The sequence below is a fragment of the Oncorhynchus tshawytscha genome, linkage group LG19 (genome assembly GCF_018296145.1).
Source record: "Oncorhynchus tshawytscha isolate Ot180627B linkage group LG19, Otsh_v2.0, whole genome shotgun sequence".
NCBI lineage: Eukaryota > Metazoa > Chordata > Actinopteri > Salmoniformes > Salmonidae > Oncorhynchus > Oncorhynchus tshawytscha.
Window position 1 is genome coordinate 22,312,564 of NC_056447.1, and position 27,624 is coordinate 22,340,187.

Below are 27,624 nucleotides of genomic sequence, written 5' to 3' on the forward strand. Positions count from 1 at the left end.
TGCATATCCGGAACATTGATTGGCCGCAGTTGGCGCTGCGTTGCAATGAAGCCCCTTCAAAATGCCATGAAAATGGCTAAAGTAGCTATACAACTGGACGCGGGGAACCGACAAAAGGTATTATAATGTCTATATTTCAAAAGATTTACAATTTCAGCGGCAAACGAGTTATATAGCCACGAGATATACGCTTTATCGTTGATGTAAACAACCACAAAATAGGCGGGGCTATCCGATGCCAGCTGCAGTCTATAGTGTGTGATTGCGGCCTGAAATTCGGAGGTTTCTTGCTTGTGGGCATTCCTGCATTTGCAGGAACTTCCTATTGGTTCCTGCTTGTGTTTAAAAGTAACTCTTTTTTTTCTTTTTCTAGATTTCCATAATTGTCCATGGGATTGAAATGTGGGCCAAAAGGGAAATAAACGTATTATCAGTTTTTTTCCGTTTAGGCTATGCCATCGTTGCAGTATTATACATGTGCAACGTTTTATCTTAAAATGTATGTGTAATCTGATGCGATGGATAACAGATGGGTGCTTTTAGCAACGCGGGTGTATTTGCATACACTACTGGTGCCCATTCTAGATGCTTAGAATGCCTGACCCTAGATTTTTGCTTGTTTACACCTAGCTGTACTGGGGTCAGAAATGCAATTGTGGTTACATTAAAACACCTGTAATCAGATTACAGATACTTTTGAAGAAATAGATTACTTTATTTTATTTAACCTTTTTTTTTTTTACTAGGCAAGTCAGTTAAGAACAAATTCTTATTTACAATGACGGCCTAGGAACAGTGGGTTAACTGCCTTGTTCAGGGGCAGAACGACAGATTTTTACTTTATCAGCTCAGGAATTTGATCTAGCAACCTTTTTGTCACTGGCCCTAGGTAACCACTAGGTTACCTGCCGCCACTGAGGAAAAAATATTTGTTCGGCCTTAGCGAGGATGACCACAAGTCAGAGACCACTATGATTATGAGCAGGAATATCCTTTTGTCGGCTACAGTCCGAGATATGTCTTCCAATGGCAAGGGTGTGGCTTACAGTCGATACAGATATCAAGTTATTGATATCTGCATAGTGCATTGATGTGAATCACATTGCTGATCTTTCGTTTAGCTATTTGCGCCTTACAGATTGTGGTTGTTGTGGATGGCTGTTCATAAATGAATATGGGTATTTTTAAATAATAATTGTTGAATTGAATAAGTTAAAGCTGCCTATCAATATTTTTTTTTTGCAACCAGCGGACATCCAATGAAAAATGACCTCTTGCAACAAGTTTGAGGGAGTTCAGCTCGGGTAAAACAATTTTGCTAATATGCACAGTACCAGTCAAAAGTTTGGACACACCTACTCATTCAAGGGTTTTTCTTTATTTTACTATTTTCTACATAGTAGACATCAAAACTATGAAATAACACATGGAATCATGTAGTATATTTGAGATTCTTCAAAGTAGCCACCCTTGATGAAAGCTTTGCGCACTCTTGGCATTCTCTCCACCAGCTTTACCTGGAATGATTTTCCAACAGTCTTGAAGGAGTTCCCACATATGCAGAGCACTTGTTGGCTGCTTTTCCTTCACTCTGCGGTCCAACTTATCCCAAACCATCTCAACTGGGTTGAGGTCGGGTGATTGTAGAGGCCAGGTCATCTGATGCAGCACTCCATTACTCCCCTTGGTCAAATAGCCCTTACACAGAACTGGAGGTGTGTTGGGTCATTGTCCAGTTGAAAAACAAATGATAGTCCCACTAAGTGCAAACCAGAAGGGATGGCGTATTGCTGCAGAATGCTGTGGTAGCCATGCTTGTTAAGTGTGCCTTGAATTCTAAATAAATGTCACCAGCAAAGCACCACCATACCTCCTCCATGCTTCACGGTGGGAACCACACATTTGGAGAGCATCCGTTCACCTACTCTGCTTCTCACAAAGACACGTCGGTTGAAACCAAAAATCTCCAATTTGGACTCATCATACCAAAGGACATATTTCTACTGGTCTGATGTCAATTGTTTCTTGGCCCAAGCAAGTCTCTTCTTCTTATTGGTGTCCTTTGTAGTGGTTTCTTTTCAGAAATTCGACCATGATTCACGCAGTCTCCTCTGAACAGTTGATGTTGAGATGTGTCTGTTACTTGAACTCTGTGAAGCATTTATTTGGGCTGCAATCTGAGGTGCAGGTAACTCTAATGAACTTATCCTCTGCAGCAGAGGTAATTCTGGTTCTTTCTTTCCTGAGGGGCTATCTTCTGTGTACCACCCTTACCTTGTCACAACACAACTGATTGGCTCAAACACATTAAGAAGGAAAGAAATTCCACAAATTAACTTTTGACAAGGCACACCTGATAATTGAAATGCATTCCAGGTGACTACCTCATGAAGCTGGTTGAGAGAATGCCAAGAGTGTGCAAAACTGTTATCAAGGCAAAGGGTGTCAACTTTGAAGAATGTCAAATTTAAAATATATTTTGATTTGTTTAACACTTGGGGGGTTACTATATGATGTGTAATTTCATAGTTTTGATGTCTTCACTATTCTACAATGTAAAAATAAAGAAAAACCCTAGAGTAAGTAGGTGTGTCCAAACTTTTGACTGGTACAGTACATCCATATTTCCAAGTCCTATTCTTGAATGTCAAGGGGTATTACATTAATTGGAATGACTGGAAATCTGACAGACTTTGGTTTTTAATGTAATGTACCGGTACATCCTGTATATAACCCCGCAATTGTTATTTACTGCGGCTCTTAAATTAGTTCTTATTCTTCTCTTAACTGCATTGTTGGTTAAGGGCTTGTAAGTAAGCGTTTCACTGTACACCTGTTGTATTCCGCGCATGTGACAAATAACATTTGATAAAGATAAAACCTAATTGTATTCTTTTCTGTAGTAAGAAAGCAATGGGTTAGAAGAAGCCTACATAACCACCCCATAAAGTAAAATGTAACATCCATTTATAGCCAGCTATGTGAACTCTAACATTGATTTATCCTGCAATAAATGTTCTTCAATTGGCAACATTCATTTGTCTTCTAATGCCTCTTTAAGGGGAAAGTAATGAAAATGAACCAGAACTTTTGGATTACCCAAATTCAATAACATAATGTTACTAATTACAATTTTGGACAGGTAACTGGAACGGATTACATTTAGAAAGTAACCTACCCAACCCTGTATGCCACTGTACTCCAACTTTGACCTTTATCCACACTGCTCTATCGAGAAGATTGAAATACTGCTAGTTTGCCCTTTTCATCCTCATGCTAGCTAGCATTAGCCACAACAGCCGTTATGGAATTGCACATCGCGTTGAACAACAAAGGAGCTGATTGGCTGTGGTGGTTACTGCTAGCTAGCACGAGGACGGAAAGGGCGGTTTTCCAGGAAAAATAACAGTATTTCAGTTTTTTTCTATGTATCAGTGTGTATAAAATGTAAATAGTCTGGGTGGATTAATTGTTCAGCAGATTTATGGCTTGGAGGTAGAAGCTGTTAAGGAGCCTTCTGGTCCTAGACTTGGCACTCCGGTACCGCTTGCCATGTGGTACCAGAGAGAACAGTCTGACTTGGGTGACTGGAGTCTTTGACAGTGATGTACTGGGCCGCAGTTGTTATACCAGGTGGTGATGCAACAGGTTAGGATGCTCTCGATGGTGAATCTGTACAATGTTTTGAGGATCTGGGGACCCATGCCAAATCTTTTCAGTCTCCTGGGGGGGAAAAGGTGTTGTCGTGTCCTCTTCACAACTGTCATGGTGTGTTTGGACCATGATAGTTTGTTGGTGATGTGGACACCAAGGAACTTGATACTCTCGATCCGCTCAGTCCCATCGATGTTAATGGGGGCCTGTACGGCCCTTCTTTTCCTATAGTCCACAATCAGCTCCTTTGTCTCGCTCACATTGAGAGAGAGGTTGTTGTCCTGGCACCACACTGCCAGGTCTCATCGTTGACGGTGATTAGGCCTACCACTGGTGTCGTCAGCAAACTTAATGATGGTGTTGGAGTCGTGCTTGGCCACATCTTTTGTGCCAACGTTTTGGAAACATAAAGAACCATGTTCCAGCACTTGTTTATGGAAAACAGATGGAAGACAGTCGACTACCTGTGCTAATTAGCTATCTGCGTCTTCGAACATCTTTGTGTAAACGGAAGATGGACGCCACAAACGTGTTGTCACTGAAAAATACTGTCGCCTGCAACTGTGTTAACCGTAAGTGTATATTTTGCCATCGTGAAATGATTTTGATGTGATATGAAAGTAGAGGGCTTTATGTTTCTAGAACCGTACCGCCAATAGCGGCTGTGCATAAAATTGATGGCCCCCATGCACTTACCACAAATGCCTTGTTGGCTAATTTTGCCAATTTTGCCACATTGCTCTCGGTAACACTTTTTTTTTTGTGGACCTCATTCGTCTTTCAATCACCCACGTGGTTATGAGCCTAAAAACCAATGAGGCAGGACTTGCAGGGCGTCTAAAATAGAACCAAGTAATTTATTTAGCATATGGCTACGCAGACGCTCGCGAGCAGTTTGGGATGAAATTATGGATGTGTACATTTATTTTGCAATGCTCGCGTAAGCAACACAGCGGGTGTGGTCAGCATGTAACGTTAACAAAACTGCGGGAAAGCAGTGCATAGCTGGTGGTGAAGGACACTGTCTACGGGTGTCCTAGCTAGCTAGCTACCGGTGTCACCCCGTCTCCTGTCTGTAACGTTTCTGCAGCTCTAGCTAGCACTCAGTGACCGCGTTTACATGCACACAGTATTCCGGATAATAGCTCATATCCCGCTTATTCGGGATAAGCTGTTTACATGCACCTTTGATATCCTGCTCATGAGTATCCCTGTATCCATGAACATAATATTCCTCATAAGTACAGTGCATTCGGAAAGTTTTCAGACCCCTTTTTACACATTTTGTTATGTTACATCCTTATTCAAAAATGTATACAAACTTTTATTTTCTTCATACATTTTTTTTGGTCACTTCCCTTGGAGCTCTGTCAGGGTGACCAGAGTTCCTCTGTGGAGATGGGAGAACCTTCCAGAAGGACAACCATCTCTGCAGCACTTCACCAATCAGGCCTTTATGGTGGCCAGGCAGAAGACACTCCACAGTAAAAGGCACATGACAGCCCGCTTGGAGTTTTCCTAAAGGACTCTCAGACCATGAGAAACAAGGTTAAACTTTTTGGCCTGAATGCCAAGTGTCACGCTTGGAGGAAACCTGGCACCATCCCTTCGGTGAAGCATGGTGGTGGCAATGTCATGCTGTGGGGACGTTTTTCAGCGGCAGGGACTGGGAGACTAGTCAGGATTGAGGCAAAGATAAACAGAGCAAGGTACAGAGATATCCTTGATGAAAACCTGCTCCAGAGCACTCAGGACCTCAGACTGGGATGAAGGTTCACCTTCCAACAGGACAACGACCCTAAGCATACAGCCAAGGCAATGAAGGAGTGGCATTGGGACACATCTCTGAATGTCCTTGAGTGGCCCAGCCAGAGACCCGACTTGAACACGATCGAACATCGCTGGAGAGACCTGAACATGGCTGTTTTGCGAGGCTCCCCATCCAACCTGACAGAGCTTGAGAGGATCTCCAGAGAAGAATGGGAGAAACTCCCCAAATGCAGGTGTGCCAAGATTGTAGCGTCATACCCAAGAAGACTTGAGGCTGTAATCACTGCCGAAGGTGCTTCAACAAAGTACAGAGTAAAGGGTATGAATACTTATGTAAATGGTGATATTTCCGTTTTTTTATTTTTAATAAATTTGCAAAGAAGAAGAAAAAGTCTGTCATTATGGTGTATTGAGTGTAGATTGATGACAAAAAAAAACAATTTAATCCTTGTCAGAATAAGGCTGTAACGAAACAATGTGGGAAAAGTCAAGGGGTCTGAATACTTTCCGAATGCACTGTATATGGGTTAAATGGAATAGTAACAGAAATATGGACACTGACTGTAGGCCTTTAACCTGACATGTAGCGTAATATATTATTAGCTCCTGCAGAATTATGCATTTCTTACATTGAAATTATTCAACAAAAAAGTATTTTGTCTCAGGAAAAGGAGTGGAGAAATATGGTCTCTTTTTTTCAGCGTCTCTTGCGACAATGCGAATGCGAGGGTAATGTGTTTATCTTTGAAACTGCAGACAGTATTTCAACCACAAAATATGCACCCAAGATGAACTGCAGTCTTATCAGAAATGTCTTGTCATTTTTCTCCGCTTTGCAATTTCTATAAAACCAGTCAAATTGATAACATTTTACACAGGAATAATCTTTCTACTATTTTGAAATGATTGCGTTTTCTCCCCAGTCCCTAAACTAAACAGACAACTTCACTGGTGTTAACTATAGATTACTAATGCATTCCTTCTATCGATGTAAGACATTATTCTGGTATGCACTACTTTATTTAGTCTTCTAGGGCAGGTATTCCCAAACTGGGGTACGGGTACGTGCAATGCTGTCGGGGGTACGCCAAATAAAAATGTGATTCCCATTAAAAATTAGTTTTCTTCACATTTTCGAAAAGCTGTCAGGCATTCCCTTGGCAGCAAGAGCCTCTCGGCGGATGCTGCAGTCTACAAAAGTGGCGTCGGGAGCCATGACAGGGATACATAGTGAAGTGGTAACACGCGTGCAAGCAGTTGCTCCCGACACCACTTGGGTACACTGCAGCTTCCACTGAGAGGCTCTTGCTGCCAAGTGATTGCTTGAAAGATGTTTTGGACACTACAGTGAAAGTGGTTAACTTTGTTAAAGCAAGGCCACTAAACTCTTTCTGCACTGCACTATAGGCACCGACCATATAACGCATACTTTTTTTTTTTAATTGAAAGATGAGTTTCATGTTTTCTTTTACTGACCATTTTCACTTGTCTGACCGCTTGCATGATGACGAGTTTCTCACATGACTGGCCTATCTGGGTGATGTTTTTTCTTGCCTGAATGATCTGAATCTAGGATTACAGGGACTCTCCGCAACTATATTCAATGTGTGGGACAACATTGAGGCTATGATTAAGAAGTTGGAGCTCTTCTCTGTCTGCATTAACAAGGACAGCACACAGGTCCCTCCATCATTGTATGATTTTTTGTGTGTGCAAATGAACTCATTTGACGGACAATGTCAAATGTGATATAGCGACGCACCTGAGTGAGTTGGGTGCGCAATTATGCCTCATCGAAATTGCAACAAGCGGTTCTGTGACAATTGAATTTAATCAGAAGCCACTACCAGATTTCTGGATTGGGCTGCGTCCAGAGTATCCTGCCTTGGCAAATCGTGCTGTTAAGACACTGATGCCCTTTGCAACCACGTACCTATGTGAGAGTGGATTCTCGGCCCTCACTAGCATGACAACCAAACACAGGCACAGAATGTGTGTGGGAAATTATTTAAGACTGAGACTCTCTCCAATACAACCCAACATTGCAGAGCTATGTGCATCCTTTCAAGCACACCCTTCTCATTAACCTGTAGTGAGTTATTCACAATTTCCGATGAACAAATAAGGTTTTATATGTAAGATGGTTAAATAAAGAGCAAAATTCTTGATTATTTTTTGTTACCTGGTCCTATAAGAGCTCTTTGTCACTTCCCACTAGCCGGGTTGTGACGACAAACTCACCCTCATTCTTATGTTTAATAAATGTATCGTATAGTGTGTGTGTGTGTTGCAGGCCGGGAATGTTGGTAAAAAAAACATTTGAGTGCACTGACCCTGGTGCTAAAGGGGGTACGCAGCTGGAGGTTGAATGTTTGAAGGGGTACGGGACTATAAAAAGTTTGGGAACCACTGTTCTAGGCCAATAAGTTATGACAAAAGAGGCGCTGCATGTATCACACTATAGTTGACAAGTAAATGGCCGACCAAATGTCGGAAATTATAATATAGCTTACCAATGTTGGAAATTATAAGCATAAACTTTAATTTAAATGTAAGTAGATTAATTATGGTCTGCAAAATGATTATGGTGGATCGAACTGCACAGGTAATTGCGGGCTGCAATCACACCCTTCTCTGCAGTGGCAACATGTAACAATTTTTTTCACTGTCATCCTCACTGTAAAATTAAAAAATGTAACTGCTGCAATATCATTTGTTACAGTAGTTGCCCTGTTGGTATTATGTGATTAATGTTCTATCTATATGTTTTATTGCCCTGTTGGTATTATGTGATAATAGCATTAAAACATATAGATAATGTTCTATGTTTCAACTGTTGGAAGTTTACAGCTGACTTTTTCTCTCTAGGAAGCTTACTGTGAATACTTGAGGAGTATCAATTTCATCTCCCACGCACTTCTGGAGGATGCTGAATCAAGGAGTAAGATGAGACCTGGACTATATTCCATTATGCAAAACTAAATAAAGGACAATTCATACATCTCCTTTCATTCAAGAGGTGCTCTGTAAATGAGAGTTGTTGTGATGCTTTCAAGATGGGACTGCAACTACATCTTAATGGCTGTGTTTTTATTGATAATTTCTTCACTAACTGCTATTTTATTTTCTCTTTCCTCACCCAGAGGAGGAGGAGATGGTAGCAGTAGAGGTGGAAAAGATGTTGAGGCTAGCTGAGCAGTGTTTGGAGAGAGTCAAGTCCTTCGTAGGAAAGAGAGATGAACCCCCTACCCCTCCCTCTTCCACCACCACACCAACCAACTCAGCAGCACTCAGCCTGACCACAGCCTTAGCCCCATCTGTTGCAGTAAACCCTGGAAAGATTGGTAAATTTATTTATCCTCAAATTTTGCTATGTTTTTCATATGACTTTTTCCCAGAATGTATCATCCTCCTGTCCCTCCTCCAGTTTTGCCACAACCACAAGAGAAGATTATTGACTCGGGGCCTAAATATAACCCCAGGCCTGGACACCGCAGAGTTCTCTCTGAGGGTGGAGGGGTGGTCTCCCTCTTCCTGCCCCCAGAAGTCTTCCAGAGGTTGCAGACAGTGGAGTCACAGGACACCAGGAAGTGAGTTATCATAGAAACTGAGGACTAAACAATCGGGGTGCAAATGGGAAATATAAATAGCCCTTCAGTGACAGCAGGATGACTCTGTTTACAGTATTCATGAGACGCCTTCATCAGAAGTCAATTGGAGAATGGTTGTCAATGTAGAACTTTTTTACATTGTGAAAGAGGCAGGTGATTAAGTAATCTAGATGTAGAATGTGGCCCCCTTGTGGAAACTAAGCAAATTGCAACAACAGCCTGAATTCAAACAATTCTCCCCCTCCTAGCTTTACTCCCCTTTCCCACGTTTGCATCTTTTTACTCTCGGTTTTGAACACCAGTTTCAAACATCTGAAAATACAATATTTTTGGTTATTTAAAATATGTTTCACATCGGTTTAGATGTACAATGATTCTCTACACTATACTTGCTTGTTTTGTCACAAACTGACATTATTAAAACCAGGAAATGGCAGAGCGAATTCTACTACACAAGTCTACCATTGTTGATTCTGCTCCTGAGGGGATTACCAAGCCTCTGTGAGACACTGAAGGGAGGGTGCAGCTTTCCCATTTGACAACATCTTTTGTTGTCAAATAGGAAGGCTGCACCATCAGAATGCAATTTTGTATCGGTCCAAAATATTTGTTTTGTGAATAAAATTCCACTATTATTGCAGATACACTGAGTGCACAAAACAGTAGGAACACCTTCCTAATATTGAGTTGCACCCTCCTTTTCCCTCAGAACAACCTCAATTCGTCGGGGTACGGACTCCACAAGGTGTCAAGCGTTCCACAGGGATGCTGGCCATTGTTGACTCCAATGCTTCCCACAGTTGTGTCAAGTTGGCTGGATGTCCTTTGGGTGGTGGATCATTCTTGATACACATGGGAAACGGCTGACTATTCAGACCCCTTCCCTTTTTCCACATTTTGTTACGTTACAGCCTTATTCTAAAATGTAAGAAAAAAAATCTTCCGCAATCTACACACAATACCACATAATGGCAAAGCGAAAACAGCTTTTGGGATTTTATTTTCAAATATATTACAAATGAAAAACATCTCATTTACATAAGTATCCAGACCTTTTGCTATGAGACTCGAAATTGAGCCCAGGTGCGTCCTGTTTCTATTGATCATCCTTGAGATGTTTCAAAACTTGATTGCAGTTCTACTGTGGTAAATTCAATTGATTGGACATGATTTGGAAAGGCGCACACCTGTCAATATAAGGTCCCACAGTTGACAGTGTATGTCTGTATGTCTGAGCAAAAACCAAGCCAAGAGGTTGAAGGAATTGTCCATAGAGCTCTGAGACAGGATTGTGTCGAGGCACAGATCTGGGGAAGGGTACCAAAACATTTCTGCAGCATTGAATGTTCTTGGGAATGTTCCCAAGAACACAGTGGCCTCCATCATTCTTAAATGGAAGAAGTTTGGAATCACCAAGACTAGAACTGGCCTCCCTGCCAAACTGAGCAATCAGGGGAGAAGGGCCTTGGTCAAGGAAGTGACTAACAACTCGATGGTCACTCTGGTAGAGCTCTAGAGTTCCTCTGTGGAGATGGGAGAACCTTCCAGAAAGACAACCATCTCTGCAGCACACCAATCAGGCCTTTATAGGCCTTTATAGTAGAGCGGGAAAAGTCTCTGAATGTCCTTGATGACCCAGCCAGAGCTCGGACTTGAACCTGATCAAACTTCTCTGGAGTGACTTGAAAATAGGTGTGAAGTGACGCTCCCCATCCAACCTGACAGAGCTTGAGAGGATCTGCAGAGAAGAATGGGAGAAACTCCTCAAATACAGGTTTGCCAAGAAGACTTGAGGCTGAAATCGTTACTTCAACAAAGTGGGCCTGAATACTTATGGAAATGTATTTCATTTTAATATAAATTAGCAAACATTTCCAAACCTGTTTTTGCTTCATCATTATGGTGTATTGTGTGTAGAATGAGGGCGAAACTATTTAATACATTTTAGAATAAGGCTGTAACGTAACAAAATGTGCAAAGTCGAGGGGTCAGAATACTTTCCGAAGGCACTGTCTCATGGCTTAAAAATCCTTCTTTAACTTGTCTCCTCCCTTTCATCTACATTGGTTGAAGTGGATTTAACAAGTGACATCAAGGGATTATAGCTTTCACTTGGAGTTACCTGGTCAGTCTGTCTTGGAAAGAGGCGTCATGTTTTGTACACAGTGTATATTATGTTTTTTATTTTTTATTAATTACTTAAAAACAGACTTGGTTAGTGCAGAGTATTTTAATACTGCAGAACTGAAATGCACATAGTGTGCCCACAGTTGTAGTCTTGATACTTTTTAAACCTTTGGTAAGATGTGACTAAATATTTCTGTATGTTTTTGTGTATATGAAAGGGAGCTTACACCCATAGAGGAGGCATCACGGTTGAACCAGAAGTTGAAAGCGAATTGTGAAGCTCGTCTGGCCCGACTGCCCCCTGCTCAGGCCCGGACACAGAAGACTTCTCTGGTCAGTGTTTGTGTGTTATTATGTCACTTATACCAAACAGACACCACACACCATATTCAGTTGAACAAAGTTTGTGTGTGTGTCAAACTTTTATGTAGTGGATATAACGTCTGTGTGGATATCACAAACGTTCTTTTTAGCTTTGGTCTACTGTAATATGACACACAGTATTAAACTTACTAAGTCATTTACTAACAAGTACCCTCAATTTATCACAATTGAAATGTCATCCAAAGTAAAGAAGAAAGGTTGTGAAATCCACACAGCTGTTATATTCACTACACATATTGTGCACGGGCACACACACACTTGAGTACCTGATGTTGGTATAAAATCAAAGATGGACCCAACAAGAGCTCAGGAGGGAAAATGGTGGAAGTGCAGGTTGATTCTGATGGTGCGGGATTGAATTAATTAATTGAGAATGAATGGAAGACGGGAGAACTTCGGTTTCTGGTGGGAGTGCAATTCGTCAACAACGATCAATTTGAGGTCACAAATATGTTAAAGGAGGCATTAAGAAAGGTAGTCAGAGGGACCAGGAGTGGTTTTATTTTTATTTCCTTTGTCTCAAAAGAGGAGGAGGAGGAGGAGGAGGAGGAGGAGAAGGCATTGTAGCTCTATAAATGATCAGAATCTGAAATGGAGAGCTTTTATTTTCGGCTCAATCAAATCCAATTTTATTTGTCACATGCTTCGTAAACAATGGGTGTAGACTTACGGGCCCTTCCCAATAATGCAGAGAGAGAGAAATATTAGAAAAGTCATAATACATAAACAATGAGTAACGATAACTTGGCTACATACACAGGGTACCAGTACTGAGTCAGGATGTGCAGGGGTACAAGGTAATTGAGTAGATATGTACATACAGTACCAGTCAAAAGTTTGGACAACTTTTTTGCATTGTTGTTTTCCTTTCTCTTTGTCTTTTGTTCATTTTGTTTGTTTTTGGTACATTTGGGGGGTCTTGGGGGTGGGGAATGGAAGTATGTATATATTTTTTTTAAACATTCTCGGGGGTGGTGGGGGTCTTGGATGGTTGAGGGGCAGCTCTTGAGGAACTGTGGGGGTGGGAATCTTGGAGGGCTGGCGGTTGGGAGCTTGGGCCAGTGGCTGATGGATCGCTGATTCGGGTCCCCATTTTTGAACTTGTGGGAGATCCGTCGATGTGCCCTTGAGCAGGGCATTGACCCTTGTTGCTTCTGTGTGTCACTCCGGATGTGAGTCTGTTAGATGACTAATGTGATGTAGTTGTTGAGCGGCTTCACTGCAAGTATATTGTATGTTCTAAATATTCGATAAAAAGAGAGAAAATATGAAAGAAATTAGCATACAAAAATATTTAAAGTAACTACATTGTAAAATAATAGTGTAGACATCAGTGTGCAAAGCTGTCATCAAGGCAACGGTTGGTTACTTTGAAGAATCTCAAATATAAAATATATTTTGATTTTAACACTTTTGTTTTCTTTTTTTAGTTACTACATGATTTCATATGTGTTATTTCATAGTTTTGATGTCTTCACTATTATTCTACAATGTAAAAAGTTAAGAAAAACCCTGAAATGAGCAGACGTGTCAACTTTTTACTGGTACTGTACAACTAGGAATAAAGTGAATAGTCCACAATAACAGAAAATGAACAGTAGCAGGAGTAGTGTATGTGATGAGTAGGGTGGCTGGAGTCTTGGAAAACTTTTAGGGCCTTCCTCTGACACCGTCCGGTATAGGGGTTCTGGATGACAGGGAGCTCAGCCCCAGTGATGTACTGGGCAATACGCACTACCCTCTGTAGCGCCTTGCGGTCGATGCCATGCAGTTGCCATGCCACACGATGATGCAGCCAGCCAAGATGCTCTCAATGGTGCAGCCGTAGAACTTTATAAGGATCTGAGGGACCATGCCAAATCTTTTCAGCTTCCTGAGGGAGGAGAGGCGCTGTCGTTCCCTCTTCACGACTACGTTGGTGTGTGTGGACCATGCTAGATCCTTAGGGACATGGACACAGAGGAACTTGAAGCTCTCGACCCGCTCCACAACAGCTCTGTTGATCTGAATGGGGGCGAGCTCAGCCCTCCGTATCCTGTAGTCCACAAGGAGTACAGGAGGGGACTAAGTATGGCGGATGTGTTGTTGCCTACCCTCACCACCTGTTTGCGGCCTGTTAGGAAGTCCAGGATCCAGTTTCAGAGGGAGGTGATCAGTCCCAGGATCCTTAGCTTTGTGATGAACTTGGAGGGCACTATGGTGTTGAACGCTGAGCTTTAGTCAATTAACAGCATTCTTACATAGGTGTTTCTCTTGTCCAGGTGGGAAAGGGCAGTGTGGAGTACAATCGCGAGAGCTTCATCTGTGGATCCGTTTCGGTGGTATGCGAATTGGAGTAGGTCCAGGGTGTCTGGGATTATGGTGTTGATGTGAGCCATGACCAGCCTTTCAAAGCATTTTATGGCTACAGATGTGAGTACATCGGGGTGATAGTCATTTAGACAGGTTCCCTTGGTGTTCTTCGGCACAGGCACTATGGTGGTCTGCTTTAAACATGTAGGTACTACAGACTGGGTCAGGGAGAGATTGAAAATGTCAGTGAAGACGCTCTGAGTACGTGTCCTGGTTATCAGTCTGTCCCTGGGCATTGTGATGTTAACCTGTTTTAATGGTCTTACTCACATCGGCTACGGAGAACTTGATTACACAGTCGTCTGACAGCTGGTGCTCTCAATTGGTTCAGTGTTGCTTGCCTCGACGTGAGCATGAAGGCATTTAGCTTGTCTGGTAGGCTCACGTCTCTGGGCAGCTCGTGGCTGGCTTTCCCTTTTGAAATCTGTGATAGTTTGCAAGGCCTGCCACATCTGACAAGTGTCAGAGCCGATGTATTAGGATTTGATCTTAGTCCTGTATTGAAGCTTCGCCTGTTTGATGGTTCGTCAGAGGTCGTAGCGAGATTTCTTATAAGCATCCGGATTAGTGTCCCGCTCCTTGAAAGCGGCATCTCTAGCCTTTTAGCACAGTACGAATGTTGCCTGTAATCCATGGCTTCTGGCTCGGATATGTACGTACGGTCACTTTAGGGACGATGTCGTCGATGCACTTATTAGTGAAGACTGATGTGGTTAACTCCTCAATGCCATCAGATGAATCTTGGTGCTAGTGAAACAGTCCTGTAGTTTAGCATCCGCTCCATCGGATCACTTCCATATTGAGCATGTCACTGGTACTTCCCGTTTTTTAATTTTAGTTTCTTGTAACCAGGAATCAGGGTGATAGCGTTATGGTCAGATTTGCCAAGTGGAAGACAAGGGAGAGCTTTGTATGCATTTTTGTCTGTTGAGTAAAGGTGACCTACAAGTTTTTAAAAAATTGTATTATTATTTTATTTTTTCCCACCTCTAGTTACACAGCTGACATGCTGGTAGAAATGAGGTAAGACAGATTTCAGTTTTCATGCATTAAAATCACCGGCCACCAAGAGTGCCGCCTTTTGGATGAGTATTTTCTTGTTTGCTTATTGCCCTATACAGCTCGTTGAGTGCGCCAACATCGGTTTGTGGTGGTAAATAGACGGCTACGAAAAATATATATAAACTCTCTTGGTAAATAGTGTGGTCCACAGCTTATGAAGACCATGCCTCAGGACTACCTGGCATGATGACTCCTTGCTGTCCCCAGTCCACCTGGACGTGCTGCTGCTCCAGTTTCAACTGTTCTGCCTGCGGCTATGGAACCCTGACCTGTTCACCGGACGTGCTACCTGTCCCAGACCTGCTGTTTTCAACTCACTAGAGACAGCAGGAGTGGTAGAGATACTCTTAATGATCGGCTATGAAAAGCCAACTGACATTTACTCCTGAGGTGCTGACTTGCTGCACCCTCGACAACTACTGTGATTAATATTATTTGACCATGCTGGTCATTTATGAACATTTGAACATCTTGGCCATGTTCTGTTATCTCCACCTGACACAGCCAGAAGAGGACTGGCCACCCCTCATAGCCTGGTTCCTCTCTAGGTTCCTCTCTTTGGCCTTTCTAGGGAGTTTTTCCTAGCCACCGTGCTTCTACACCTGCATTGCTTGCTGTTTGGGGTTTTAGGCTAGGTTTCTGTACAGCACTTTGAGATATCAGCTGATGTAAGAAGGGCTTTATAAATACATTTCATTTGATGAGGTATTCTAACTCAGGCAAGCAGAACCTTGAGACGTCCTTAATATTAGAGGTTGTGCACCAATTGTTGTTAACAAAGACACACCTCCCCCTTGAGCTTACACTGCGCCGCCGTTCAGTCCTGCTGATACATAGACAAACCATCTAGATGTATATTGTCCTTGTTCAGCCATGACACTGAGAAACGGGATACTACCTATTTTTAAAAAAAAAAACGTTTTTTTCTTTCTTTGTTTTAAAGGTGTCATATATGGAGTCTTGTTGGACATTGTGATTAGTTATCTTACACAGAAGATTCCAGGAGGGGTTAAAGCATGTCGACTAAACCTTGTAATAGATGGAGGAAAGAAAATCGGTTTTACTGATGTTTGAAGAAGTATCTGCCTACTCGTGAAGCTGGGATATGTAAGATACGCAGTGAGAGCGTTTGTGAAAGCCGTTGCTGTGCCGAAATTGCAAAAGTCATGTGTGTTCATATGAAATCAATAGGCTGGTGAAGAATGTGATGATCTACAGAATTGCAATTGTGGTAGGCCACAAGCTCACAGAACGGGACCGCCGAGAGCTAACGCTCATGGCGCATAAAAATAGTCTGTCCTCGGTACTACCAAAAAACTGCCTCTGAAAGCATCGTCAGCACAATAACTGTTCGTCGGGAGAAGTGTTGGCTCTGTAGCAGTGGAAAAGTGTTCTCTGGATTGATGAATCAAGCGTCACCATATGGCAGTTCAAGGGACGAATCTGGGTTTGGAAAATGCCAGGAGAACACTACCTGCCCGAATGCATAGTAACAACTGTAAAGTTTGGTGGATGAGGAATGATGGTCTGGGGCTGTTTTTTAAGTTTCGGGGCTAGGCCCTTAGTTCCAGTGAAGGGAAATCAGAACAGAAATACAGAAATGGTTTGTCAAGATAGGTGTGGAAGAACTTGACTGCAAACAGCCCTGACCTCAACCCCATTAAACATGGGCTGAATTGGAACACGGAATTATTTTTTTATTTCACCTTTATTTAACCAGGTAGGCTAGTTGAGAACAAGTTCTCATTTGCAACTGCGACCTGGCCAAGATAAAGCATAGCAGTGTGAGCAGACAACACAGAGTTACACATGGAATAAACAATTAACAAGTCAATAACACAGTAGAAAACAAAGGGGGGAGTCTATATACAATGTGTGCAAAAGGCATGAGGAGGTAGGTGAATAATTACAATTTTGCAGATTAACACTGGAGTGATAAATGATCAGATGGTCATGTACAGGTAGAGATATTGGTGTGCAAAAGAGCAGAAAAGTAAATAAATAAAAACAGTATGGGGATGAGGTAGGTGAAAATGGGTGGGCTATTTACCAATAGACTATGTACAGCTGCAGCGATCGGTTAGCTGCTCAGATAGCTGATGTTTGAAGTTGGTGAGGGAGATAAAAGTCTCCAACTTCAGCAATTTTTGCAATTCGTTCCAGTCACAGGCAGCAGAGTACTGGAACGAAAGGCGGCCAAATGAGGTGTTGGCTTTAGGGATGATCAGTGAGATACACCTGCTGGAGCGCGTGCTATGGATGGGTGTTGCCATCGTGACCAGTGAACTGAGATAAGGCGGAGCTTTACCTAGCATGGACTTGTAGATGACCTGGAGCCAGTGGGTTTGGCGACGAATATGTAACGAGGGCCAGCCGACTAGAGCATACAAGTCGCAGTGGTGGGTGGTATAAGGTGCTTTAGTGACAAAACGGATGGCACTGTGATAGACTGCATCCAGTTTGCTGAGTAGAGTGTTGGAAGCCATTTTGTAGATGACATCGCCGAAGTCGAGGATCGGTAGGATAGTCAGTTTTACTAGGGTAAGCTTGGAATACAAGCCAGGCCTAATCGCCCAACATCAGTGCCCGACCTCACTAACGCTCTTGTGGCTGAATGGAAACAAGTCCCCGCAGCAATGTTCCAACATCTTGTGGAAAGCCTTCCCAGAAGAGGGAGGCTGTTATAGCAGCAAAGGGGGGACCAACTCCATATTAATGATGAACAGATGTCCACATACTTTTGTACTTTTTATATCCATGTACTTTAATTGTTCCAATGATGCGTTATGCACACTAAGAGATGTAGCACAGACTTCCTCGTATATACTCGCAGGGTGGTTAGTTCTCCAGTAGCCTACTCGAGTGCAATCAATGACAACCCTTAAACTATGACGTTTCATTGTTCAGACCCCGATAAGCCATATATAATGCAATCGGTCAGCAGTTAGCCGACCTCAGGCTAATACTGGTTGTAGTGTTGAGGTGATAATAACTTTTATCTTTACCTTTTCAACAAGAATTCTGCCTCCTGGAAAATATTGCTTTTCTTATTTACTAATTACATTGTGTGTGAGATATCTGACATGCATGCTTTTAACATCTCTAGAAAGGGTTTAGAAATCCTAAATATTTATACATTTTCTTTCAGACTCTCTCTCTTCAGAGGCAGATGATGGAGAACCTGATTATTGCCAAGGCCAGGCAAGATGCTGTATCCTTTGTTTCTGATATTTAATGTGGACTTTCAGTTGCCTGGCTACCCATAGTCCTTGCTCCAGCCAAACACTAGGCCACGGACGTTATTTTCTTCTCCGCAGTGAGTCTGGATCTGAGTACCTCCCCGACCCTTCATCGAATACGAACACATTCGGGACCGTCTGATTTGTGGGTTGGGCCGGAGCCAGAACACACGTGGGTAAAGCAGCAGTTTGACATTGTCATTGGCTTTGATACTATGACTGGTTAGAGACGATCCAATCGCTGATGACTTTGTTTTGTGCAACGCCCCTCGTCATCACAAACACGATTTCAATGATGGCAGTCTCAGACTAAAGTATGTAGCGAATGACAGAGCAGCTGAAGAATTTGGTGTGTGTTATCGACTCGTCAGGCTAGACTTTCGGGGTTAGTTTATTATTATATAAGTCTAGGGGTTATTGGGTAAGACTGTCCACTTGAGTAAGACCAGGATCCAAATGATGGTATCTTGGTTCAAGGATCCCTACGTGTGACCCGTGGAACACACATCCCAGACACCTCTTGCACTGGTGTACCGGACACCCCCGCAGACCATGCAAGGAGTAGCCTAAAGGGTTACATCATCTATTATAGTGATTGACCTATTGGTGTTTTAAAGGTAAACACCTTCTGAGATAATGAATGCTGTTGGTTGTCCATGGTGGTAGGCATATAGCTTTGGGGTGAGCTGCTATATTATGTTTAGAGCCAGTGGACATTTGGGAAGACTTCCTTAATGTCTGTGAAGCTCCAAAGGAAGATGGAGGAAAGGAGACTGAGGCTGCAGGAGGAGGCCAACAGGTGAACATTCATCCACCTAGACAGTAGAGCTCGTTACACATCACAGTACAAGCCTCAGTTGTATGGCCTTACAGGCTAACAGCATAAGACATGTCGGAAGTATAACTGTGTAGGGATTAGAATCAGAACAGAAAGCTGATACTTGTGTGCTTGCAGTTAAGTATAGAATATTTCCAAACGATTTCCCTTCATTACCCACTCAATCCACCCATGAATGAAAGTCAATGAATGGTGCTTGGAGCTGAGCTCCAGTTACATCCATATATCAGATTAGTAATCTGTCTGTGCTGTATGCAGGAGGTTTGCTGCGTCTGGAACAATTAATGGAGAAGAACAGGAACAACGTGTTCTGTACACAAATATTTTGGAATATGAACAAGATCATGTGAGTTCAGAGTTCAGTAACAACTTGACAAGCCTTTGTGTTGATAAGTGAACTTCAGTGTTTTCAGAGAATAAGGTTATTGGCTAAGTGACTGTTGTTGAGTTGTCCTCATCCTGTGTATGTGTTTGACTTACAGGACTGGCCCAAGCTTTGGAAAGCGAAACTCAAGAAAAATCCTGATGATGCCACCTTGGTCACCGGCCTTGTTTCATGTCTTCTCAGGTACTGAACACGAGGCAGCACAAGGCAATCATATATTTTGCCAAACATAATGTTACTTAATTTCCATTTCAATAGAGGAGTAACTTGTTGTGTGCTCTATGTATCCTAGCTGTCCAGACCACCCTGTGATTAAGCTACTGAAAAGGCTCCAGTACAGAGTTTACAACAGGCTTTATCCAATCGTGAGCAAGAGTCTACCTGCAAGTCCTGCCCTGCCCATGAAACCCTCCCGCAGCACTCAGAGCTTGTTGATCTCAGACTCTCATCAGAATGTTTCAAAATCTGGCACAGGTCACAGTCTGTCCTCCGATGCCTCTCTCAATATCTCCTCCTCCCATGACCATAATGCCAACGAGGCAGAGTTGGATAGTGATGGGCCCCATACTCTGGACAGGGAGAATTTGTTTGAGGATATGGAGCAGTTCCTGACACAGATGGACCGGGACCCCTCTCATAGGGACCCTGACATGATCTTTGAACCATCACAGTTAGATCAGGAGTTCCTCGTTCAGGACTTGGAGATGCATGCTCTCAAAAAGCACCTGAAGGCTATAGTGAAGGACATCCATATTGCCATTGGTAAACCTCACTTTGACAGGAAATGTGTTCTCTAATGAAAATATATAGAAGAAATGATAAACATATTTTTTTGTGTTCCAGATCAACTGCTGTCTCTGTGTCTGCTCTCATTTGAGTGTCTGAACACAGCCAATTCTAAGGACCTGTGTGTGGCCAGCATAGAGGAAGCCTTCTTCACTCCCATCTGGAGCCCTCTGTTGACCCTCTTCAGGTAAAGCAGCTTCAGGTCTTAACCCCTCGTTTAGCTTTTTTACAATTTTCTAGTCTTTTAATTTACAGTCGGTGCTTATATGACTGCTTTTTATGGCCAATATACTAAAACCCAGTCCAGCACTATGTATTTTGCTGCTCTGATCACATTTACAGATTTTGTGATGATGATGCTGATGATGATTGAAACCTCCTTGCATGCAGAATGAGTCGGATGCCAGGCAGTGGTCAGTAGATGGCGTCAGTAGGCTACAAGTAGAAGCTGTTCCCTCTTCTCCTATTGTTGATTTATGCTATCAGTTTAGTGAGATGATTTCTAGACCTGTTACAAGTTTGTTGTGCAACCGTTCGTTGATCTATTCAGTCTAATGTTCACTTAGAAAGTAGTTCAGTATGACAGCTGCTGTCAGTCATGTCACAAAACCTGTTGATTATTCATGGGAACCCCTTGTATCTTTGTGTGTCCTGGACTATGCAGGAAGGTCCACAGAGAGCGGGAGCTGTCCTTTGAGTCCAGTATGAGGCTGTATCAGGACGCCTCACCTGGTGACGTTGGTGTCGCATCGAAACTGTACCCCCAAGACCATGTTGTGCTGCATGGCTCCTACCCCTATGAATCAGCAGTGCAGGAGCTTCGCTTGCTGTGCAGAGATTGCTGTCCCCAGAAAAAGCTGGAGTGCATTGGTGAGTGAACCCCTTAACCCTCACTGGACAATGATAGTGTGGGAAGTGTTCTTCACATTGCTCATACAGGGGAAGCATTTGATCTCTACTAGCACCACTGTTTATTGTGCTGAATGAATGAAATGGGGGGGTGGGAAATCCATGTCTCTCTGGCAAAATAACATCCAGTACACTTTATTTTAGACAGGCTGGAAGCTGAATGGACTTGTTTGGTCTAATTGTGTAATGTAATTGATGTTGTTTTCCATATCCCTATCTATTAGTCACCTTTTGTTTTTGCTTTCTGTTCTATTGCAGTTCGGACATTGCGTCTGATCTGTGCTTGTGCTGAGGACTACTGCTGCCTTCATGAGGCGGATTCCAAAACAGCAGCCATGTGAGTCTAGTACTGCAACATTGCTTTTATGAACATGATCACGTGCTGGATCATGCTGATTTCCCTCTCAGGTCTCTCTCTCTCTTTCTCACACTGACTTGCACACATTTCAAATAGTGTTATTTATATTTCAATGTTTTTTCCCCTCATTCTTCTGTTTGTGCTTTATAAAGACTAGGACTTACGGTACAGAATCTTTTTGGGGAGGGGGTGTATCCTAATATAATTTAGGACCTCTTGCCTCAGTCAATGGTCGACTTGTCAGACTTCATCAGGGCTCACTAAGGCCAGACGCAGTAGGGGTCTGGCCAAGGTTCACCGCCCCCTGCAGAGTGCCTCATCCTGGCCGACCCTCAAAGTGGGTCGCCTTGTCTGGAACTTACCCTGGCAGGTCCCAGCTGGCATAGGAGCCGTGGGAGGGAAAGCAGCTCTACTGAGTAGCAGAAAGAGCTATAGATCAGAGACCATCTGAAGGGAATACAGAGCGTAGACGCGAAGGCATGCTTGAGGTTGGGGTTGGGGGCGAGTAATATAGTGAGGAAGTTTACTGGGTTGTTTGCTTGATTTAGGGGTCTGCTACTTGAGGATTTAATGAGGCTTGCCAGTGTAGGCAGGAAACTGATGAGGTAGATCACAAATATTTAAGAACCAGTCCACAAGCTACCCAAATGACACCCAGTAAACGGCTGTCTGCATTGTAGCCCATTGCATGAGCTTATACAAGGCACCTTTAAAACTAAACTGTTAGAGGATTGTGGGCTCCAATTCTATGCTCCCACGCCCAACAAAACAAATCTCTGGCCCTCTCATTTTCTCTGTCTCATATTAATGTTTTAGGGGCATTCAGAGAAAAGCTCATGCTCTGTATCTGTCTCCTTGTATCGATGTAGTCGGAGCTGAATTCCACAAAGCCTGGTCTCTGCTCCACTCTGTTGGTGGAGTTCATCAGGAACTTCCTTCAGCATGGAGTGGAGTTTAGTCAGCTAGGTCTCGTCAAGATATTTTGGGGTGTGTGGTGTGATTGGTTTTGAACATGGCATACTGTTTCCAACAGTTTCCATTTTAGGGGGTAATATCTTTTCTCCATTGCTTCTTAATGTTCAGTGTGTTTCACTTTAAGAAAAATGTTGCCCACACTATTGAAAGAAGTGCTTCCTATTCTGAGGAGTCGGTTTGGGACTGTAGAATGAATGGCTTCAATGTGACCATTATTCTCACTAATTACTTTCTATTGTGTTCACATGAAAGTATGAATGCAGTACGCATGTGTGAACATTATCAATCCATTTTTTCTTGTCACCTTAGTTTCCTTTTTACATACATACATACATACATACACACACACACACAGTCTGCAGCCAACTTCCTCATTCATTGTTTGTCTCATTCTTTCTTTTGTTTCTGACTAGGTGGGGGCTCATTTTGTCCTCTCTATCCTCTTTTGTCTGAACCAACTCCCATTTCGATAAATTTTTGTCCCTCACACTCCTCTACATCTCTCTTCACTTTGTCTTTTTCAATATCAAAAATGTTTTTCTAAGATTTTTCAGAACACTGTAATGTCTTTAAAAATATGTCAACTTTGTCTATGACTGGTTGCATTATGACGCTTCATGTTTGACCCTGAATTTGATATTTATGCTAAAACTGGAATTTATAGACACTAATTTGAAGGTTCTAGCAATGTATGTGTCTCTGCGTATTTACAGTTAAGGAGGGTGTGATTTTTAAAAAATTATCATTATTTTTGGTTTTGATTATGGGTGTGAAGTGTGAGCCCTTGCTCTCTGGGGTTATATGACACGGTCCACACCTCTTTAACTTGCATGCCAGGGATTTGGTTACCTCTGGCTGGGTCAGTAAGGGGACAGTCTTCCACCTTCTCACGCAAAGAAGTCTGTGATTGCGGTTGATGGGTGATTGAATAAGGGTCACTGGACCAGTGGAGATATTATAATTTGTGAAAATGTGTACCACAACAGATTATATATTTTTTTAACAATTGAATTCTAACACAACCATTTCAAATATGATTTAATTTCTTCTTTGTTAGTGGGGCAGATGACTTGTTGCCCATCCTCTCCTATGTGGCTCTGCACTGTGAGCTGCCTCAGCTGGTGTCAGAGTGTGCTGCCCTGGAGGAGTTCATTCATGAAGGGTAGGTCTCCAACTTACATACACACTTTTAAAGTTCACCTCACAGAAAACATGTCCCTAACTCCATTGTACCTCTCCCCCTCCAATCTCAACTCTGGAGACTGTCAACCTCTGGCTTAGTCTGTATCAGTTTCCCTTTGCGTGTCAGCTCAGACCACACCCGAGAGCTCTATTTATCTTAGTAAAAACAGCCTTTAATAGGCTGGTTAGATTGGCAGTGATAAAGGAATGTGGGGATATTCTGGTTTGGTTTTCCTTTCCAATAAAAAATACAAATAAAAGCCTACTTGATGTTTATACAGCTCAGTGGTTTGGAAGAGCAGAGTGTAGGGAAGGCTGGGCTCACTGGGTCCAAGGCCCTACAGAGGCGGGCCCCCCATGTAGGAATTATTGCTGTGATTTCCAGAATGACACGTCAAAAAGTAAAGAGGATGGGGTGATGTTATTTACATGCCTATAAAAGCACGCGCCCCCGGCCCACCCCCATCATAGAAGCTTATGGATAGATATCTTTCGATCTCTCTTTCTCTCACTCGCTCACTCTCACACACACAGCCCTGGCATGAGTTGCTCTCGTGTCTTGGTCTCATTAGCTTAAGGTCACCAAGAGTTGACTTGAGGCCCAGGCCTTTCACTGCTCCCTTATGAAAACCTCCACCCTGCTTACTGTCCTGCCTTTTTATCCTCCCCACAAATCTGCTCTTCCCTCCCCCTTTTATATACAGATGGGCCAGGAAAAAAACACTTGTTTTACTGGACCATTTGCCTTGTTTAGTCATGGAATGGTCTGATATGAGGAGGGAAGTTGTTGCATAAAACCATCTTTATGGTAATCCTCAGAAGGAAATGATGTGAGCGTTGATTTGTTGTTAAGGGCAAAATGAATAACATATCAGGTGTTGGTATTCAATCACTCAATCTACAATGATGATGAGGTTACAGTGGGGCAAAAAATTATTTAGTCAGCCACCAATTGTGCAAGTTCTCCCACTTAAAAAGGCCTGTAATTTTCATCATAGGTACACTTCAACTATGATAGACAAAGTGAGAAGAAGAAAAAAATCCAGAAAATCACATTGTAGGATTTTTTATAAATTTATTTGCAAATTATGGTGGAAAGTAAGTATTTGGTCAATAACAAAAGTTTATCTCAATACTTTGTTATATACCCTCTGTTGGCAATGACAGAGGTCAAACGTTTTCTGTAAGTCTTCACAAGGTTTTCACACACTTGCTGGTCTTTTGGCCCGTTTCTCCATGCAGATCTCCTCTAGAGCAGTGATGTTTTGGGGCTGTTGCTGGGCAACACGGATTTTCAACTCCCTCCAAGGATTTTCTATGGGGCTGAGATCTGGAGACTGGCTAGGCCACTCCAGGACGTTGAAATGCTTCTTACGAAGCCACTCCTTTGTTGCCCGGGCGGTGTGTTTGGGATCATTGTCATGCTGAAAGACCCAGCCACGTTTCATCTTCAATGCCCTTGCTGATGGAAGGAGGTTTTCACTCAAAATCTCACAATACATGGCCCCATTCATTCTTTCCTTTACACGGATTAGTTGTCCTGGTCCCTTTGCAGAAAAACAGCCCCAAAGCATGATGTTTCCACCCCCATGCTTCACAATAGGTATGGTGTTCTTTGGATGCAACTCAGCATTCTTTGTCCTCCAAACACGACGAGTTGAGTTTTTACCAAAAAGTTATATTTTGGTTTCATCTGACCATATGACATTCTCCCAATCTTCTTCTGGATCATCCAAATGCTCTCTAGCAAACTTCTCATTTTGTCTGTCATAGTTGAAGTGTATATGTGATGAAAATGACAGGCCTCATCTTTTTAAGTGGGAGAACTTGCACAATTGGTTGACTAAATACTTTTTTGCCCCACTGTATGTTGATTTTCTTTTATTGATCTGTCTGTAAATTGTAAAACGATGGTGCAGAGAGTTCTAACAGTTCTTCTCTATCTCAGGTATCTGATTGGAGAGGAGGGCTACTGCTTGACCTCTATGCAAAGTGCTCTGCAATATGTGGAGTCATTGCACACAGGAGGTTTTCAGTTGCACAACACTAAATCGGCCTGATACAGGTAATATACCTCCAAGATGATCAAACGTCACACTGAGTACAAACAAGATCTTTCTCAAATATATCCTTGTTTTAGAGGCAATTCTTCAATATTATTTAGTTTTTAATCTCAGTTGTTTTGATGTTACCCTTAACAATGGTAAAATGAAATGAAATGTTAAGTTGAGAATTCTATGATAACATTGAGAAAGGGCCCAACTAGAAGTGATTGAACTGATTGGGGTTGGAGGGTTCATTGTTCTCAGTATCTATGAAGTTGGATGAGTCGTATAGTATAGCGGGCCATTGAGCAGTCTTCCGAGAGCTGGAGAATTTACACAGGGATTAATTATATATGACATCATCAAACAGTACCACCTAAACTCCTGTCAGTTATGCAAGGCTGTTCAGTTATGAGAAGGACTCCTCTGTTTCACATTTCAGATGGAATAACAGATTTTGTTTAAATGTCAATCCGATCTCCTCCCAATTCATGCGTCCTAAATGGAATGGTCCGTTGTCGCCATGGATATAAAGGGGGGTGATTTGGAGTGTCCCTGTAGTCTTATTGAGTGGCCAATCAATGTTTTACAGAATTTAATCAAATAATTTCATTGGAATTTGGGGATTATTGACATTCTTAGTTCATCTCCAATTGATCTGAAAAGATTCTGTAGAACTACACACATGGGCTCTGTACTGCACTTCTACATAATATGGAGGTGCAGGCTAGTGCTGTAGTCTGATTCTCTCCCCTTCTCTCTGAAGTGTGGACTCTTTCACCCCTTATGGATGTCAGAAGGAATGGACTGGTGTAAAAGGGAAACTCCCTAGCCCATGCTTACACTAATCCAATGCTTTTAACTCCATGAGGGTGTGTAAGCAAGTGTACACTTTAGGTAGAAGGGTAAAGGATCGGAATGCAACCCTGGACCAAGTGAATAGCAACTTTTCTACACCTAAGAACATTCAACCCACGAGTTCATTGATTGAAAGGGCATCCATTAAATACAGTAACGGGACACTTGAGCACATTGTTGGTCTCACATTGTGTATCTGGGTGTTGGGTACCAATGAATTGAGTGCTTATTGTTTGCTGTTTCAGGGTGCTGCTTTGAAATGGAAACCTGTATTTCCCCTTGTTGCAGTGCTCTGGAGTGGCAGTGCCTGTTAGCTGCAGACTGGACCACCATTCAACTTCATTCAGATATTCTGCGCAAGAAAGGATCCTATACTTCGGCTTTCAAATACATTTTCTTTTTTTAAAGTGATCCCTATTGAACTGTAGTTTCTATGCAACAATGGTTCCGATGGGCTGGACATGATTTCCAAGTTCTGTTTGTGTTCAGCCAAGTGATTTGACATGGCCTGTTGACTGTTACTTGGACTAGCTGCAATGTGATATGTCTGGATGGACTACAGCGTAGTCCCCTTATTTGAGGGGCATTTAGGTCAAGTGCTTGAAGCTTTGTCATAAGTCACTGAAGTCTGGAAAATATTTTATTGCTATTGTCCAATATTGCTAATTTTTATTGCTTTCGTTTATGAACTGACCCTGTCATTTAATTAATTTAATTTAACACTATTTCCCACCATAGAGCAAAATGTGTGTATTTTTGAAACTCTAAAAAAGCATGGATTGATAAATGATTGTGTAGATGCTTACAGTATAGTATGATGATAAATTATTCTTATTTTAGGAGAGGTGGAAATGAAGACCCGTATATGCCTTTAGATGTATTTAGATTCTAGTTTCATTTTAATCCTTGCATTCAGGAGATGTTTTAGGATCATTCTAAAGAAAAGAACTAGGTTGGTATTTATTGTGCTACCTGGGAATGTGTGTGCGATAATGTGTGGGATCAATTCCTCTGTGTACAAGTACATGCAAAATTGAGATACGGGGCCCCCATGTGACCATGATTAAAACAAATATACTGTTGAAATTA

General features: G+C 42.3%; 1 protein-coding gene across 2 annotated transcripts; it reads left to right on the plus strand.

Moving 5' to 3' along the window:
- On the plus strand, window positions 1-27,624 carry LOC112218475 (VPS9 domain-containing protein 1). 2 transcript variants are annotated; one of them, XM_024379301.2, is made up of 16 exons: window positions 1-117; window positions 8,293-8,365; window positions 8,568-8,768; window positions 8,852-9,014; window positions 11,381-11,495; window positions 18,109-18,171; window positions 18,946-18,998; window positions 19,296-19,383; window positions 19,520-19,605; window positions 19,715-20,184; window positions 20,266-20,395; window positions 20,873-21,078; window positions 21,376-21,454; window positions 23,508-23,612; window positions 25,581-25,697; window positions 26,781-27,624. In XM_024379301.2, exons 1-15 carry the CDS (start codon window positions 46-48, stop codon window positions 25,690-25,692), a joined length of 2,016 nt encoding a protein of 671 aa, XP_024235069.1. In that variant the 5' UTR covers window positions 1-45; the 3' UTR covers window positions 25,693-25,697; window positions 26,781-27,624. The 2 variants fall into 2 exon arrangements, with proteins under 2 accessions (XP_024235069.1, XP_024235070.1); XM_024379302.2 differs by having other exon boundaries at window positions 26,824-27,624.

Coding starts and splice junctions, on each gene's coding strand:
- LOC112218475 (XM_024379301.2), top strand. CDS start 46: ATGAAGCCCCTTCAAAATGCCATGAAAATGGCTAAAGTAGCTATACAA. Junction 118..8,292: donor ACGCGGGGAACCGACAAAAG/GTATTATAATGT, acceptor TTTTCTCTCTAG/GAAGCTTACTGTGAATACTT. Junction 21,079..21,375: donor GAAAAAGCTGGAGTGCATTG/GTGAGTGAACCC, acceptor GTTCTATTGCAG/TTCGGACATTGCGTCTGATC.